Consider the following 19570-nt stretch of genomic DNA (forward strand, 5'->3'; position numbering starts at 1 on the left):
ACTTTAGAATTATTTTTCGGGAGCAAATAACAACAAATGTGCAATGAAAGGTTTGTTGATTGAGACTTTCGCGTGGGCAGAGAGTCCCACTCTTGTCTTTGAACATGTCTCTGCAGAAAGCATGGTTAGAGGAGCGGTGCGACTAACAAGATTACAACAGATTGGAGCCTCACATGCAACAGTAACTGTGAAGCCTCATTTCCCCACTCAAAAGTAAACGCTCTTAGAATTCCTCTTCTATATATTTTTTGTCTCCTTCCCTGTTTGTGCTTCTCGACCCTTCGCAGCAACACCTGCTCCTTTCAGCAGGTGTTTTGCATTCATTTTCAGTTCACCTTGAAGCATAAAATGCAAACCGTGGCTATTGCAGTCAAATGTAACACTGTTTGAGTATACGGGAAGCGCGCTGTTTTATCACACATAACTTGATGCCCTGGCTTTTTTTTTCACAATGTAATGTATTGGATCAAGGTTATGGTTCAGTGCAGCCCTGGAGATTGACTCCTCAGCATTCAGATGCTGTCACCTCATTATTTTGTGGTTCGGCTGTGGTAGTAACAGCCTCTCTGTATCAGTGAGATAGACACAATTATTCCATTTCATTATCTTTGAAATTATGCCATTTAACATATTTTAGAAATGTTAAGTATTTAATATTTAATGCTAAAACTTTACTTTAAACACATTTTCTATATGAATATCTCAGGTTTCAGTGAACAACGAGGAATAAATACTTGCATGTCAAACTAAAAAAAACACTTTTTGGAAGCACCCACCTTGTACACACATCCAAGTTTCTTTGTTGTTCACCCCTCCGAGATACAGTGACAATGAAATACAAACTCATAAATGGTAAAGATTGATATTTATTTCTCATGACAAATAAAAAGAACCATGCTTACTCATCACAGAAAGAAAAATAAGAGAAGCGCTCAGTCTTTGTATCTTTACCGACATTGCTGCCGGAGTGTTTTTTTGAGAATGTGAACAATAGCACTCTATGAAGATTGAAATTCTTTAAAAAAAAATCCAAGCCAATGCCCTTACACTGAATCCCCCAACCCACACCACCCGCAACCCTACCCGCCTCCACCCGCCTCCACCCGGCTCCCTTGCCCCTGCCCGAACAACGATCACAGCATTATTTGAGTGGGTCAGCCTGAGGGCTCTCAGTCCCCAGAAGTCTTAATAACCTGGAACAGTGTGACATTGTACAGCACCTGGTGTCCGTTGTTCCAGGTGTACAGGACCCTCTCCCTGGGGTTGTAGTCCATCATGGAGATGTGGGAGTATTGATTGTGGAAAGGGATGTCTGTGTACTCATAGCTTGATGTGTTGGTGTAGTAGGCAAAGTAGATCTTGGCACCAGCCAGGTGGGAGTTGGTGACATAAAGTGTACCACAGATCATGAAAGATTCTCCAGCACTGCGTTTGGGAAAGCCTGTGTCCCAAGTCTGCAGCACTTCCAGACTCTGGGGCTCCAGGCGGCTGATGACAATGTTCCCAGCATTGGGGATGGTGGTGTAAACGGCCCACAGGCCATTCTCATCCGCCATCAGGTCGATGTCAGAGGAGCCACCCCAGGAGTAGGGAAAGGTGTTGTTATAGCCGGCCCCGGTCAGGCTGCGCTGCACCAGCACACTTCGAGAACGGAAGTGGTACTTGATGATGATGTTGCTCTGGTACTTGTTGTAGTACAGTGAGCCATTGTAGACCACATGACCAGTGCCTGCCCAGGGGTGAGGCAGCAAGTGTTGCACAAAGTTCTGCCCCTTCATGAAGTCATTCATTGTCCGGTATTCCAGGACGCGCCGTCCCTTGAAGTAACCATCCATGGACCACACCTGTAGAGAGAAGAATAATGAATCCCATTGGGAAGAGGGAAACAACTAAAGGAGATAACGAACAGATCTATAGGTTACAGGAGAATGTTGCTATACCTGACACACCTCTCTGCAACAACACTGTGAGCAGTGTTTCATTCTAGCCGATGGCGATGCCCTGAGCAAAGTAAGCCTGTTGTGCATATGTGTGAATCTCTACTTGTTTGAGTGTATGCCTTCATGTGCATGTGTGCAGAACTATTGATGTGTGGGAGTGAAGATGTTGCCCGCACTTTGCAGTCAACCAATGCTTGTGCTCCCTGGCCTTTCCCAGTCCACATTTACAAGAAAATCAATACATTTAGCAGCTCTATCTTTTTCCTCAAGCACTCTCAGCGGATCTCTCCGCTGACATGGCCCCTCTCTGGCTGCATCTCCCATCTCATTCCCTCAATGCATCCGCCGAGGCACAGTTCAGCTTTTAATTGATTCAATTAAACTGCAGTTGGCTTGGATATTTATCCTTAACATATCAAGGAGAGCTTTGCTAAGATGTAAGTCATTTTTCTTCATCGTTTTTCTCCTCTTTCTCTCTTTTCCTGCTCTCGCCTGCTTTCCAGGTTTATAACAGTCACTTTCCTTCCACAATTCCACTGGGGCGAGAGGTAGTGTATGGGAGGAGATGGGGGAGGTGAGGTACAGCAGCTGAATTATGGAGAAGGGGGGGGATTATGGAGCATTAAGCATTGTTTCTCCCCTGCCTGCAAAATGAGTCTCTCGCTGAGGCAGGCTGAAGCTCGAGCACGATACCAAGTGTTGTATTTTCTGTTTGGTTCCCCAATGACTTTTCCCCAAATATTATTATCAGGATTGGTGCCGGGTGTTGATGTGACATTGTTGATGTATCTGGCTATTAATACAATCGGTGATTGATCTAAAGGGTCTCATGTGATCTCGGCAAGTACGGTGATCAAAGACGAAGATCAGGGCATTCGATCGAAGAAATTGACCTTCTCTGCTGGCAATATGTATTCAGCCTGCTATGATTCAGGGTGGGGATGAACAAGGCCATCCTCATCTGTCCTCTTAAACTTCATCGGTTTCCATTCTCCCCTGCAGATAGTTAATAATCCACTCTTTCACTTCTCCACCACCACCACCACCACCACTCCCTCCATTCACCCATTGGCCCCACAATCTCTCTTCAGTTTCTCCCTCACTTGTGTCTTTCCCCACCTGCTTCTGAACATGTACAGTATCTGCCCCAATGAAAGCACATGTCATCTCTTATTCGCTGAAGCCATGACTATATCATCTGGGTCCAGAGCCTCTCAGCACACTCCTGGTAATTACCTCTGTGATTTAGAAAAGCTTTGGCCCAAACAACTCATTTATTTCTCCACTGATGATGAAGTGATCAATCAGCTGGAACTGCAGAGACAGAGGTAGACAGGGAGAAGGAAACAGGATGCTATCCATCAGTGACTCAGCTTTGCATTCCCATTTCTCTCTCTGCCTCTCCTCCTCCAGAGCTCACGAGGAGTCCTACTCAGGCAAAACAGCCAATCAGTCACTGAAGTATCATGACAGAGTTGCTGTGAGGAATATTTTTTTCTTCCATTGAGCAGCTGACTTGTTGGTCAATGACTTTGGTTCTACTTGATGCTCTATGTTTGTTGTGATGTAGGTAGCAGGGATTAAAGCGTTTCACCTCAGGGGTGAGCATATAACACGGGGACTTACTTTGTTGTCTGAGCTGGGGATCATTGTGTCAGTCATCCAGGAGCCGAACCTTGACCCTGATGCACGCACTGTGATGGGATTACTGACGCCAGTCAACTTCCCGCAGCCTGGAGGTCAAAGAAGAGAAAGACGTAAGACGCCATATAAATGTATGTAAGTATTGACCGTATGGAGGACATAAATATGTACACACTGTGGCAATGCATACACACACAGGCACACACAGGCAGTGCATTTGAGACATGGCGTTCCACTCGGCTGCTTTTAAGGCCCTGTGTGGTTTTGCCAATTCAAGGGTTGCAATATGTGCACGTCTGTAAAAACACTATAATTTTTTCACTGTTTGCATCTAACACATATGTATCAAAGACGTAGCATTCTCCACAGGCATAATATAGAATTTCAAAAATTATCATCATTTGGCAACTTCCACTTCATGTCAGGGGGAAATAAAATGCGGTTGGGATTGATAATTCACATAAGTGATATGCAAAAATATATTGACTGATTTATTGATTGACTGTTTTTTCAGCTTAATTTATCCTAAAACTGTCTTGCATGATTTCTGTTTCCACTACTATCTTAGTTTTATTTTCTCTGCATGTGTTTAAACAGCAACTAAAATAAATACATAAATATAGGTATTTGTGTGTAATTAATTGTTTTAATTATTTGCTCTCCACATTATGCTTTATGCAAATGACTTAATCAAAGACAGTAACAAAACTCCAACCACAGTCTTTTCTTGTTAAGTCATCAGTTTATATACATCTACATCGATGTCCAAACTCTGATTGTTTAAGTGCTACAATTATATTTGAGAATTCATTTAACATGAAACTTTCAATGACAACCCACCCACACCCATTTTGCATACATGTTATACCTAGTTTCTGCATGCAGGAGTGGAGCCTGGTCTCCAGCAGCAGGACTCTCTGGCGCAGCTCCTCGTAATCATAGGCCCCCATCTCTTCTTGGATGGCCATCAGCACCAAGGACAGATTCCTCACCTCCTCCCGAATACGCAGGATCATCTTGGCATCCGTCTTGTACTGTTCCAGCACCGGCAGCAAAGGGAGCAGCTGGGTCACTGTGTCTTTCAACTCCTAAGACAATAATCACAGAAAAGGACATGGAATAGCACAACGGGGCGGAGAAGATTACACCCTGTGAGATTATAGGTTGGGGGATGAGGTCGACCGCAATAGTCAGCACAGGGTAGCTAGCCCTTCAATCTTCGGTTCTTACTTCTGGTTGGTAGATCATCTCTCAATCAGAGCTCATACTGTAGCTGTACTCTAAACTACTGCATGCATTACTTATGACCTTTACAATAAAACATTTTCACAGTTACTAGCTTTTTTTGTTTCTGTATTGATCACGCTTCCACCTACTTGTTTGAAGTGTGTGGGCTTCGCTGTATGAACTGTAAGTGGATATATTTCCATTTTCCGTGTGTGGACTAGAAAGCCACTGAATGAACAATAAACGTCTGTTTGTTGTCTCAGCTGGTTTGGGTGATTTTCACCTCCAGTAAGGAGCATGGTGCTGCTCGGGCGTAATCTCGCTCGGTGACTCGTGTTTAGAAGCGAATAGAACAATGTGTCTTTAAGGGAGGAGCGCAGGAAGCAGCAGGAGAGCCAGGCTGCCTGCTTGGAAAGTCGAAGGATCAAGAGAGGAATAGGTGTATGTATCAATGAAGTGTGGCCGCCACAGGAGGGGCTGTTTCCTCCTTGTTAAGTTTTATCGTAAATCTGGTGATGGAGCAGCTCTCAGCCCTGTGGCGCCACATCATAAATCTCATTTTCCCCTTTTCATGCCGCGGAAATTCAGTCTCGTTAATCTCCCACGCTCTGCCATTGGCACCTTTGAGCTGCACACATTCATCAGCCAACCTGCTCTGGTCAAATCCTGCTCTTTTTTTATTTAAAAATACTTTTTTTCCCTTTATTTCCTTTAACTCTTTATCTGATTGCGGATGTGCATTCAGCAAAAGTCCTGTGATATAACGCTTACCATTCTGCATATTTTAGTCATTTGCAGGCTTTACCTTGTAATTGGCTGATTCATAAACATCTTCATTAACTCCATCTTGCTGGCTTTCATAAAACACACTGAAAGCAAAACACAGCCATTCAAGCTTGTCGCTGTGCTGAGGCAGGGTACCAGCAGTAAGGCGTACTTAGCATTTATCGAGGCATCTTTTAATCAAACAGTTTTATGGTCTATCTACACTAAGGGTGTGAGAAAATGTGGAGGAAGCCAGGTCAAGACAGCAGGCTCACAGGAAGACAAAAAGGCCTGCTGATAATGGCAGCTGAGCCTCAGCTTGTAGAGAGATAAGGTGGAGATGAATGTGAATATATGTGCCTGTTATCTATGAGCATACACCAGAACGTTAAGTAGAGGAAGAGAGACTGAGTCGGGAGAAAAAGGGGAAAGGATGTAAAGAAGGGAATACAGCAAAAGAAAAAAAAAACTTCTAGGTCCAGGAGTTTAATAATTCAGGACCATGTGAATTTGCTCTGAGCATAACTCAATGACTAAAAGACAGTTTGGGAATTGAATTTGTATACCTATTTGGCAGTCTATCGAGAGTCGTACAAAATGTTATTGTCTGTGAAGAGCGAAAGAGATCGCAACGCATCTGCCAAAGTTTGTGTGCACATGGAAAGCCGTGCCACATCTGAGAGCATCTGCGTTCACTTGAGAACAATACACACAACGCAGCGCCGTACAGGAGGAGACAATTTACCTGAAAGGCTTTTGGATTGAGGCTGCGGGGATTTTCAGAGGCCACCTTCAGCTTTCCATCCACCACTTTCATTTGGTTCTCCGTGTTCCTTACATACTGTAGATCTCTGGATGTCCGCAGGTCCAGCACCTCCATTGACTGGCTAATGTTCTGAACCTGTCACACACACAGAAACACACACCAACATGTTTCATTTTTAGCGTTAATCTGAGAGGATTTCTTTTTTTTTCAAACCCAATCGTCCACTTCTAATCAGACATGCAGGTATTTGGATGATCTCAAATGTGAATATTTTCTTTGTCTACTATGACAGCAATCTGAATAACTTGAAGCTGAGATGAAGCGTTTGTTCGCTATTAGCAGACAGTCAACAGACCAAACGATGAGTTGAGAACGTAACGGGTAGAATAATTAACAATGAAAAAAATGCCACGATCTTCACATCTCATTCAGTGTCAAATGAACAACTTGCTGCCTTGCAGTTTATCACACTATCATAGGTTTTGATCTGTCTGGAGCCTCCCAAAAGGTTGTAGGTCTGGACAAATTGAGGAAGACTTTGCGATCCACAAGATGCCAAGAATGCCGTTCAGACATGTGAGTACAACAATAAATAGTTTGAAGTCAATGTACCGATGTGTGCGGAAACTCTCTTTTTGCTTGTGCTTGTGGCTGCAGTCGCTGTGGTGTTTTCTATTGTTTACATCTCTGTGTTGTCTGCTTTGGTGATGCTTTATTCTGCTGATAATTCTATAAGCTGTAGACGGTTTCCTTTATGCGACATATTAATGCTTGTTGCACCCGTCATGGTGTCAATCGACTTTTTTCCTTAGCTGTCTGCGTTTTGTCCTCCTTTCTGGTAAATTCCAGTAAGGCAAGAGGATGACTGTTGTATATTTATAATTGCTTATCAGTCGTATTTACAAGCTGCAAAGTGCTGTCTTGTGAAATGTAATTTGTTGTTGGTTTAGTAGACATTAGGGCTCGGTGGTGTGATGTTGCTTTACTCGTCTATACACTGACATTCCACGCAATTTATTTTGTAACCCACATCCCCTTCCTTTGCAAAATGTCCCGCGCTAACATTTACCCAGAGTGCATTTTTACTCACCTATGTTTTACTTTTTACTCAAGTAAAGTAACAGCACTTTTACCTGAGAGTATATATTCTAGCACTCTTTCCATCCCTCCATGCAGGTCAGCTGGATTGAAAGGTCACAGGTGTGGATGCCTCAGTCAGCAAACTGCCCTCTTTATGTGAAGCACTATGAATTGCCTTGTTGTTGAAATGTGCTATACAAATAAACTTGCCTTGCCTCTAAGGTGTTTCCATAACTTTCACCCAGTGCATGCTGGGATGCCTTGCAACTCTCCAGGGACTGATTTAGCATCACGTTAGCGATAGGCTCATGTTGCAGTGGATGCCAATTGAAGGGTTGTCACAGCTTTGAACTGTGAATTAGAAGCTTGAGCTTTGCATCCAGTGTGAAGCAAACAATGTCTTTTAAAGCATAGACGTGAGCAAAAAGACATGTTTTAGTCACGTGAAACACACTGCAAAAAAAAACCAAAACTATATACAGAAAGCGAATGTCACAGATTCATACAATGCATTCATAAATATTGCAATAAAAGTAAAAAACGATCAAAAGAGAAGGGTTGCAGGCCAGTATAATTATGACCGTGTACACAAGTTAATGGATACATACAAAAATAAGGTAATGAAACAAATATAAATGTCATGGAGGTGCAAACATGTTGTCAAGTAGGTGTTTATTGACTCTCATTGCTCATGTTTAAATTTATTTCCAGTACTCCGCTTGCTCACGCTTTGACAGCCCACTCTGTTGCTGCATAACCAGCCTACTGTTTTATACACCTCCTCATCTCCTGCACATTGCACTGAACAGGCCAGCAATCATGTGAACATTGACAAATATGTCCAACTATACCCACATGACCAGACACCCACCCACACAGACACGAGCCACTGAAACTTCACTGAACTTGAACAGAAGATACTTATTTGTATAACTCGGAACAAAAACAAATACAGCCCCAACTCTCGGAGGTCAGAGTTTGTTTCGCACCACAATGCCTTGCTTGCCTACACTTTGACAGCCCACTCAATTACATTGTGTCCAGCCTACTGCACAACTCATCTCCCACATGCTTCATGAACTGGCCAGGGAATATTTGGTTGGAAAATATTTTCTTCAGCAATTAAAAAAACGTATTTGACAGCCTACAGATGGAATAGTTGGAGGAATGTGTAACAGTAAACCACCAGCCTGGAGTCTAAACAAATGCAGTGCCACCGCCCTGGGCTGTGGTGGCAGTTGGGACTTCTCTCCATCCTCTGATCCGTGATAACGGACCCACCGTGTACACACACATGAATGTACACAAACCAGGCATTTCACGCTTTCTTCTGGCCCCGCACTCATACTTTCCAGAATCGAATCAGTCGCAGGTGTCGGGGTGTAATGACTCACTCTGAACCAAGTCCTGCAGTGTGTATTGATGCCCGACTGTGCCCTTCTATTTTACTTCGCCTCATTTCGGCTCGGTCAGTCGGACAGAGAGGTGAAAGGGGCATGAGGTGTTCTAAAGTCTGCCGCCGTGAGCGTTCTCACACCACTGTCCTTCAGGGCCAGCCCTGGCCTGGATGGTATTTTGTCTGCCTTTGCAGAAAGCTGAATAGAGGCTTTTTTTCCACAAGGCTGCTTTACATTCTTTGATGGTATTTCACATTGTTCGTGCAACCTTGGCGTTCCGTGTCAGGGAGAGCCATTGTGGATCCGGTCCGCTCAAATAATTCCCACACATGCTCTGGCTTCAAATGAGGATGTCTTAGCGAGTATGGTGCTATTATGTGCACATACACACAGACACATAGTCGATTAACTTGTGTCACTTCTTTGCAGCTCAGGTAGCGCTGACCCCAGGGGTCCTCATTAGGCTGGGCTGTGGACTGCATGCGACGGGAGCGCTTGGCTCTGACAACTGGTGTCTTACAAGGAGTGTGTATTTATGACAACATAAACTGTGTAACTAAATGTAATACAATGATAAAGATATATTTGCAAAGGTTATAGTATCTCTTCGTTATAATGTCTTTCATGGTATTGTACTGATATACAGTACAATGCAGCAACACAAACTGTTTCCTCAAAATTGTTGAAATCTGACACCTGTCTGACACAGACTTCACAAACAAATATGCTTCTTTTGAAAGTGTGTGTGAGTGTGGATGTTGTCTGTATGAACGTGTGCTTGAAACCGCAGCAGACAGAGACTGTCAGGAAAAAAAAGAAGCAAAGGAGAATGACTGCAATATGTGAATTCAGGTGTCTCATTGAGCCATCAGGACCTAAGAGCCTATTCAGCATCTCCATTTACCACCATCTCTACTCGCAAGACCACACATCGATGTCAGCCCCTCCTGTCTCCTTTCCACCGCTCTGCTCCAAAGCTTTCACTCGCTCTGTGGATCCACCCTCTCATTCACCCATTCGCTGGTCAAAAAAACAACTCTGCTGTGAATGAGCTGCCACGACCCATCAAGCAAGCGAATAGCCGTTGAACATTAGTTCTTTGGTTTTTATTATTTAGTTGGGGAAAGAAAGTGGAGAAGAATGAAAAGATGCCAGTCAATTGCAAACCACCAATCAATACAGTGGCAGGTCTGGATCGTCAACATGCAGCTGTGGATCCCCTGTAAGCAGAAGTCCTCTTCTGCCTGATCTGTGTGTTGATGCACTAGACCCACCAGCAGGAAATTACATGCACCGCACTGTAGGTCAACAATACTCCATGTAAATGAAACATAGATTTATTGTCCGGTTGCTGAAACAGTGTAGCGTGTTTTAGGGTTTTGCGGGTAGACATGTTTTTGTATGACATGACATTTAATTGCCTGTCATACATGACAGTGTTGACTTATATTTTTCACTTGGAGGAAAACCGAATGAGCTCAAGTCAGAGTGAATTACTTTTCTTAATTGTTGTTGTAAGAATGGATTGGAAAATGGATTCATATTCATAAAAGAAAGATGCTGCTAAGGCTAAATCCCATGGGCGAGCAAAAAAAGAACAGTTCAAACAACAATGTCTTCTGATTGGCGTCGTATTCCTCTGCATTAACTGCGGGGTAAAGGAAGCGAGGCTGTTCACTTCAGCTGCTTGTATGTGACAGACGGCGCCAGCAGACACGAGCGCAGCGCAGTGTGGCAGTTTGTGCGTCTGCGTGGGGGAAGAGTCGTGTCTCAAAGTGAGTGTGTTATTGACAGCTGTCACCTTCTCCATGAGCTGGCGAAGTTGCCTGCTGCGTGGGTCGCGGTTACACATGTTCTGGGCCGGTGCGACCACGGTACAGATACACTTCCCATCTGCGTCCTGTGCCGAGCTGTAGATCTGCCAGCCCTCCTCTGGGCTCGGGTACAGAGTCTGCAGAAACACAGAGACGTATATATTTTAGACAAAGAGGAGGAAAAAGAAAATGTTGCTTCTGTCTGCTGTTGTTTATCTACATTGCTACCAAGTAGGCTTTTCAAAATGCATAACAGCAGACAAGATATTTCATTCTGCCAGCGTGTATCAACGGCAATCTGAAAAGTGTTCCACCCTTATACAACATTTCTAAACTAATTAATGTATCAAATACTTAAAAAGGTTGGAGAAAGTGCTTCGAGAAAGACTAATACATTCCATATCGGGATTAGTTGTGCCCATTCTGTCACCATACGTTAGAGGCAAAGTCATCATTTCTCCACGGCATTCTTTCCCTCTCTTGCAACCCTGTCAAAAGTTACTCAGAAGGCAATTCATGGCAATTGATCCCTCCAACTACTCAAAATCGCTTGCAGTCTAATTTTAGTATGCGATGGAGAGAGAGGAAAAAGTGAAGCCGGAGATCAACAGAGGTGGCGCTCACAGCAGGAGACGGAGAGAGATGGAGGATAGAAGAGTCAGAGGGAGACAATAAGCAGGAACAGTTGCAGATTAAGATAAGAACATTGGTGGAAAATACACAAAGGGATGGAAAAACACAAACGGCATGACAGAGATATGAGCTCGATAGAGGATGAAGAAAGACGAATGCGAGGAAAATGAAGGTTTTAAAGAAACGAGGAAGAGGCAGGGATCAGGCCAGGCGAAAGCAGAGTGTCTAATAAGACACAGAGAGGAAATGGAGCTATTCGGGATCGATAATGCAGCCCGTAACCAGTGCAGGAGGGGGCGAGGCTGAGAGGATGGATGTCTCTCTCTGACTAATCCAATCAAAAGTAGTGCTGTGCACTTGCACGCAGTTTACGCGAAGGCCTGGCCAGGACGATCCGTTCATTCACGCCGCATCTACACACACTCAGCATATCAAGCAAAATGTAATGAGAGAAGGAGCAGCCATCTTGGTGATACAATTAAGGATCCATCCGCATAAGTGGAAGGAAAAAGGCTAGATATAAAATCTTCTGGCTCGAGCGCCGCTCTCCTGCTTTCCTCTGAGCAGTGCTGGGCTGTGCTCTCGTCTCCTTGGGTCGGGGGGGGGGGGGGGGGGGGATCAGATTAAAATGTCTTGGGGGACAGAGGGACTGTGTGATTGGAGTGTAAAGTAGCAACCACCCTGCAAGCCAATGTGCTTGCTGTCACATCTTGTCACTCCTGCCAATCCCTTGGCACCCCAACCCCCTCTCTCCCTTCCCTCTCCTGTGCTCACTGCTTTTCCCTCTTCCTCCTCACACAGTGCATTTTAAATCGGACTTACTCCAAATGAACGGTGGCCATCAGACTCCAGCTGCGTGAGTGACTTAAATAAGCCGTAATGTCAACCATGACCATGATATTATACGTTCGTTTCATATTTGATCTGTTTCATTATTGTCTAGGTATATTAAGTTGACTCATACATTTAAAAAAAAATGAATACATCTACATTTCATTAAACTGAGAAAGGAGTATTGTACCATTCATATTTTCTCTTAAATACATCATTGATATTTCAGTGTGACAGACTGACTTATGGTGGAACTTTTTAGCGCACTCTCTAAATTATTATTCTATTATTCTTAATATTAATGCATATGCGAGTCAGCGTGCAGACAGTTCCTGCAGTGACAAGCGCAATGTATTGTTTCTGTCATTCAGCACCTTTCTTCATCATTGGTCTTCCTTCTCCGGGGCAATCCAGCTTCATAAGGCTGTTAAGGTGGGGAGACGACGGAGGTCTACAGAGGCCAGAGTTGGAGTTAAAACAAGACAAAAGAAGCAGTCTCCACAGCAGAGGCCTTCTCCAATTTCTTTCAACCGCATCTGACTGTCTATTTCATTCTGCCATTGCCTGAGGGAGAGATTTGCCTCCTCTGTCTGCTTCTCTGCCCACATCTCACTCACTGTCAGGACTTGTGATTTATTGCAGCACATGTGTGTACGAGTGTATAAGTGTGTACCTTTTTAAGTATTTATTTGCTGACGCACATGCAAGCAAGAACAGCCCATATGTGCATTTTTGTTCACGCCGCATTTACATGATTGAAATCGTACCAATCATTATTATTATGCATGCATTTGGACATTTAAAACTGCAGCGACGCTGCTGCTCTACCCCCGAGAGGGATAGTTGGGCTGTACGCATGATTACTGCAGGGCGTTAGGAGCGCATATGCAGTGGCTGCTACGATACTGTGGACCTGTGTGTTGGATCTTCTCACCGACTTCTCATTACAGTTCATATCCTGCGGTGTAAACAGGCGGAGGCTCGCTTTCCTCAAACAGCAGAATCCACTTACGTTTCTCTGACGGTGCGTGTAGCCTCCTGCATTTGATAGAATTACCTCATATTCATACAAGGGGGGGGGGGGGCTGTCTGCCTACACACCAGATATTCACTTTAGGTTAAGAAGGATTCTTGCGAATGGATGCAGAAGTGGGCATCAATATTTCATATAGCTATCAGCCTGAAAGGGAGCCACAGTTGGTGTCACACAGATTTTGTATGGTATGTGACATAGTGGGCAGTGATAAGCAAGATGTTCAAAATTCATCAAAGTAATATTTGAGGCATGTCGGCTGCATTATCATAATACTTTCTTCATTTTCCAACATGTTTAAACTCGCGCTGTGCTCCTCGTGTGCTTTTTTTTGCCCAAGCCAGGGAGTTTTCGCAGCATCACATCTTCTTCCTCTCTTCATTAATGTTTCATAAATGCTGGGCTGAAATTAGGAGCTTATTTGAAGCACTTCCAATTTCATTACCACCCACCTATCCATTCTGCACTAACCTCCCCGCTCTCAACACAGGAGCAGTTTTGCGAGCAGGGGGGCAAAGATAATTCTGAAATGCAAATGTGCTCTGTCCCTATATGCTTTGTGCATCAGTCGTTTCAGGGAAATCTATATACCAGCACTCGTATGCAAGTGATGTCCCGGGGTGCAAGTAGTACATTTGAATATGTTTTGGAAAACAGTTTATTGATATAAATGTGATTAAGTCTCCTCTCTCCAGCGAAAAGTGGCTTATTGAAATTGGTTCGTTTGACATAGTGCTCACACCATGCAGCCTATCAGATATCGTATTAGTGTTGGAAACTTCCTAAATATCTAATGTTTTACAGAACAATATTTAGGGTGTGCACAGTGGAATATACAGACTAATATTCAGGGTATGCGGAGTGAAATGAGTGAATATTGTTTGCATACTGCAGGCAGGTTGGGCCTCCAGAGTATTAATGTTTGGGTAGCGGCGGTAACATAACCTGTGCTATCAGTTGTGGCTATGGGGGCACTCCAGGTCTGGGGGATACTCCTCTCCTCCCAGACACAGTTTCGGTGTTCTCTTCACTCTCCCAGAAATGCAGCCATTAGATGTGAGGGATGAAATGGAATATGTAAGCGCCCGATTCGAAGCTGTCACAGTCATGGCTGCCAATGCAAAAGCCAATTAAGGGAGAAGTGAAAACAATAGGACACCGCAGAGGGCAAGAGAGATGACAAATCAATTGGGCTTGCTGCTCACGAAAGTGAAAATTGCTCTTTTAGATTTCTGGCCTGCCTCTTTTGTGCCACCCCAGGGTTTCCTCTGTTCCCATGACATCCCGACTTACAGCCTGTGTTTGTGAACTCCCACCATCCACAGCTGGCGTGTTCTCCAACCCCAACCTCCCATCCTCTCAATAGAAAGAAACCAATGAATGTGGGAGTTCACTGAGACACCGATAGAAAGACTTGTGGTTTGAGAAAAGGCTGACTGGGAGGAGAGAGAGATGGCTCTAATTTCCTCTCGCTTAGCTCAAACACTGGCCAGTTACAGTGCTGAATGACAACTTCAGTGAAATCCCTGCTGAGAGCGGGGAAGAAGAGATGAGACGAGAGGGTGTGGCCATTACTAAGCTAAAAAGTGGGAACCAAATGCGACTCCAACACTCCTCCTCTGCTTCCTGTACGCTGACGACAGAAGAGACCAGGCTAGTGTAGTTTATTATGAAACTTAACTAACTAACCATCTTGTGCTGTTACCTGAGTGCTTCCTCACAGTGCAAAGTCAGAACCCTTGCGTTGTAATTCATGAAAAATTGTTCAGAGGGATTATCCAATTAGATCATCGAACTTGTGGTATCACTGTCGAGAGTTGCGGGATGGACTTCCTCTGGCGTTTTCATTAGACCGACTCTGTAGCTGGCTGTCAAGCTGGAGCTAAATGAGATCATAAATCTCCAGCTCCCTTACTTCATGAGCATGACGGGAAGTCTATTATAACGTTCATAAGCAGCAGGCAGCAGGGGCAAACAGGCAGAAGCAGGTCCTGAGATATGGGAGCGAGCTGACCACTGCACTGTGACCTGAGTTTGCCGTCACATCTGAGAGACGGACAGAAGGACTGAGAAAAAGATGTACAGAGAGGAAGAAAGAAGCATTTCGAAGAGAGATAGTCTAAGAGATAGGAAGGATAAAAAATGAACAGATGTGCCACCGATGTAATCCATCTCTTAATTCTGTTTCCATCACACAACTTCGTTTATCCAAGTTCTACAGCTATACTTTCTTTTCCACTCTGTCCCTCAGCAGAATTGTGTTTCATGCCAGACAATAACTTCTCTGAACGCTTGTCCCCAGCAAACATCTGTCCCTGCTGTACAGCGCTCAGGCCTGTTCTATCTATACTATGGCCAAACGATCAGATCCAATTTTTCAAATTAGCTGGGGTATTGCTGTAATGCACCGCACACAAATAAACATGCAAATACACCCCCCCACCGGTCTTCAAATTAACAACCAGTCAATCCTCAATGCACAGGCCAGCTGCTGGCCTTCACAATAAAACTCAATGAAGACTCCCAGTGAAGTCTCTGGTCTCTCCTGCGCCCAAGGAAAACCGATTACCACAATCAGCGCAGCATGCTTGCCAGTCAATAATATGACTCATAAAGTCATCGTGCGTCTCTCCCTGCTGCCTCCCTTTCCCTCCCTGCTGCCTCGCACTTTCTCCCACTCCATCACTCACGTGACATGCCATCCCTCCCGCGTGGTGTCCTGCTCGCTTCCCATCTGCATCTCACTCGTTCCAATCCGGATAACACTTGAATTGACAGTGGGGGTAGGCAGATGCGTCAAGCGTTTTTTATTTTGTAGTCGGGGGGGGGGGGGGGGGGCTCAGTTGGAGAACTCTTGGAGAAGTGAGAGCAAATTACACTCACCAATGCTCAGCACTTAACAAGCGACAACGTTTATACTCTTTGGAGCAGGCAGCTAGTGCCGTGGCAGGTGCCCTGGTGTCAAGCATTTGGCATCGTCCTCTGTTAGACGGTTAAAGGATAGCTCCATCACTATAGCTGGTGTTAAATAGAGGAGGGAGTCGAGAGAGTGGCAGGGTAGCTGGTGTGAGAAAACACATTGCATAAACTGTTAGAATACAGTCAGTGGTTCAATGGAGGAAAATATGGAATTATGTGTATTGTGAAATCATCAAATTGCATGAAATAGCAATGATTCAAGTTCAGTTGGATTGGAATTACACTCGTAATGACAAATGAACCGTTTCTAAAGCCTGATTATAGGACCGATTATAGAGTCTGGGATCAATACTGCTGTTTTGTACACAATTAGCTCATGTATCGAAACAATTTTAATGATATTACTAGATTGCCTTTCAATGAGGTTTCACGCAGACTACAGGTAGAAGAGGGACACCTGTCGGGGTCTGAATGGAAAATCAAGTTTGGTTGGCTGATATAAGCATAAACGCAAAGTGCTGAAATAAAAATCTGCAGCAGTGTTTAATCTTGAATCCATTGCCAAGAATCTATCTTTACAATCTGCTTTATTGGATGGCACAGTGGCTGTGATAAAGTTTACAGTCCCACATGACAGACAGAGGCTGCGTGACCCCAATCAGATGCTGAGCCCAGGCTCTTTGTGCTCTGCCATTTTTGTTCTACGCTCTCCCCTTTGATGGTGAGAATATTCTCTTCTGCCTCCCAGCTTTCTTATTTTAGATATCAGAGGGAGAGGCACCACACAAATACTGCGCTTTATTTCAGTGCAGTATTATGGGTATGCAACCACAGTATGTGAAGTTTTAATGATTTATGTATGCATATCTTGTGACATGTGAACACGTAAAAACAAAATGTGTTTATTTAACAATAAACTATAATGTGCGAGTAATCCTTTATTTACGCACTGTGTCCATCACATTTGACAGTGAGCAGGTGCTTCTGAAGTGGTTTATGTCTTATTACTGATATAAAGCATTATAACATAACATTATGCTAATAAACGCTGTATTTAGGTTGTATCTTGTAGAGAACACCATGGTTCAATTATTGGACTAATCTTGTTTTTATTATGTAACTTACCGCTGGGAAACTTGTTTGCAAGCATTATGACCATACTGCACTAAATGATGCTTTGCATTTCAGGTGGGTGGCTCAGAATTCACTCCAGCTAAAATGCAGATAAAACAAGTCATTGTCTTTAGTGATTGAAGCTCGGGGTGGGCAGTGTAATTTAGAAACCTTTTGTTGAAATTCTCTTTACATCCAGACAGAAATCAACTGCCTCCCTATACCTGCACACACTCTGCCCGTTACCGGAGTCTTCCACAAGCCTCTAGCTGGACAGCTTTGAGTGATTACAACAGCTGTTTACATTACATTTTGTGTACATTGTTTACGATCACAATGATAATTGTGTGGTTGTGGCGTTGGAGGGAGGCCTGAAGGGACGGGGCTGTCAGTGTTGCTGACTTGGGGGACTTTCTTGCTACATTTGGCAACTTTTGGAGCTTTTGCTGCTGATTTGATTGGAAAACCGTTGGTAACGTGTTTTTCAGTTGGTTAATGTTTCAAATCTAGCGTATTCTTAGTTTTACCAATGTATCCCAAGCTTTAACATGTCGCAAAACAAATTTGGCAGTGCCGTGGTGACTGTGTCCAAGATTTTCGGTGTTACCTTTGATTTGATTTCAGCTTTAAAATGAATGTTAAAATACTATTCTAGATTTCTTCTTCCACTTAAGGAATATCAAATACAGCTAACTGCAGAATAAACGTCAATTTTATGAATGGATGAATAACGTCTTGTTATTATAATATAAGCAAATTGTGTGCGCACAGCCTGGCAGGTCGACAGCTTTTTTTCGCATGATCATCCAGTGCAGCCCCACTAGTTCCATGCAAGTGTTAAGAGTGGTCTCTCCCGCTCATTAAGGAACATGGTTTTCTACTATCCAGATGTGCGCAAGCATCCAGGTGTTGTGCTCGGTGCCATCGCAGACGGGCACATACAAACTCCTTGACTTCTTAGATCATCACAGGCAAATGTCTCATTCATAGTGAATGGACGTTGAGGCTGGGTTTTACATTAAAGTTTAATTCACTGCCATTGTTTATGAGAGGAGATTATTCCTGTCTCAGAGCGGAGACATTTCCCATCACAACAGGCTGTTATACTGTAACAATCCCTGGCACAATCACACTGGCTCATCAGTTTTGATGAAATGAACTTCAATGCCCTTTTTCCTCGATTGGTTTGCGAATGTAAGTTGCCGGAAAGAAATATATCCACTCATAACTATGTATAACATTTTATTGTAAGGCAAGGCAAGGCAAGGCAAGTTTATTTGTATAGCACATTTCAACAACAAGGTAATTCAAAGTGCTTCACATGAAACCATTAAAAGCATAAAGGCAAAAGTAAAGGAGATTTAAAACATACATTGAAACAATAATCGATGTCTCCCTGAGACATTACGCTGCACGCAATCAACCATACACTGCCGCAATTCTGCAATTACTCGCACACAAACCACGTCTGGAAAAGATCTCTGCCGATCTGCGTTTTATAGTGTACGCCTTGCACGAACTCGGTGCCGGAGGAAATGGCGATATATTGTGCAGTCCTTTTAAAACCATTAAAATCATCAAAACATAAGGCAAAAGAAAAGGAGATTCAACAGCAATTAAGAACAGTGTAAGAAATAAAATGCAGTAGTAAAATGCAGAAATGCAGGAAATTGATTAATATATTAATTGAATGTGGTTCAATTAAAGGCAGCAGCAAACAGAAAAGTCTTCAATCTTGATTTAAATGAGCTGAGGGTCTCAGCAGACCTGCAGCTTTCTGGGACTTTGTTCCAGATATGTGGATCAGAAAAACTGAACGCTGCTTCTCCATGTTTAGTTCTGACTCCGGTCGAGGTCCAGACGACCTGAGGGGTCGGGATGGTTCATAAGGTAGCAGAAGATCAGAGATGTATTTTGGCGCTAAACCATTCAGTGCTTTGTAAACCAACAGTAGGATTTTAAAGTCAATTCTTTGTTGGACAGGAAGCCAGTGCAAAGACATCAGAACTGGGGTGATATGATCCACCCTCCTGGTCTTAGTGAGGACTCGAGCTGCAGCGTTCTGAATCAGCTGCAGCTTTCTGACAGACTTTTTATAGAGACCTGTAAACACACCGTTACAGTAGTCCAGTCTGCTGAAGATAAATGCGTGGATACGTTTTTCCAAATCCTGTTGAGACATAAGTCCTCTAATCCTTGATATGTTCTTCAGGTGATAGTAGGCTGATTTTGTAATTGTCTTGATATGGCTGTTCAGGTTGAGGTCTGAATCCATAACTACACCTAGATTTCTGGCTTGGTTTGTAGGTTTTAACATCAGTGATTGAAGCTGAGCGGTGATTTTCAATTGTTCGTCATTGGTACCAAAAACAATTACTTCTGTTTTATCTTTGTTTAATTGAAGAAAA

General features: G+C 43.6%; 1 protein-coding gene across 2 annotated transcripts in view; it reads right to left on the reverse strand.

Annotated features, from left to right (window-relative positions):
- Positions 1 to 1114: 1114 nt before the first annotated feature.
- olfm2a (olfactomedin 2a) overlaps positions 1115 to 19570 on the reverse strand; it is a 40551-nt gene continuing 22095 nt past the window's right edge. For both annotated transcript variants that reach the window (XM_079281058.1, XM_079281059.1), the window contains exons 2-6: positions 10621 to 10770; positions 6322 to 6477; positions 4453 to 4672; positions 3567 to 3673; positions 1115 to 1844 (exon numbers count right to left, since the gene is read on the reverse strand). In XM_079281058.1, coding sequence (XP_079137184.1) covers positions 1170 to 1844; positions 3567 to 3673; positions 4453 to 4672; positions 6322 to 6477; positions 10621 to 10770 — 1308 coding nt within the window. In that variant the 3' untranslated portion in view covers positions 1115 to 1169. The remainder of the gene's footprint in view (positions 1845 to 3566; positions 3674 to 4452; positions 4673 to 6321; positions 6478 to 10620; positions 10771 to 19570) is intronic.

Source organism: Melanostigma gelatinosum (genome assembly GCF_949748355.1).
Source record: "Melanostigma gelatinosum genome assembly, chromosome: 13".
Lineage (NCBI taxonomy): Eukaryota > Metazoa > Chordata > Actinopteri > Perciformes > Zoarcidae > Melanostigma > Melanostigma gelatinosum.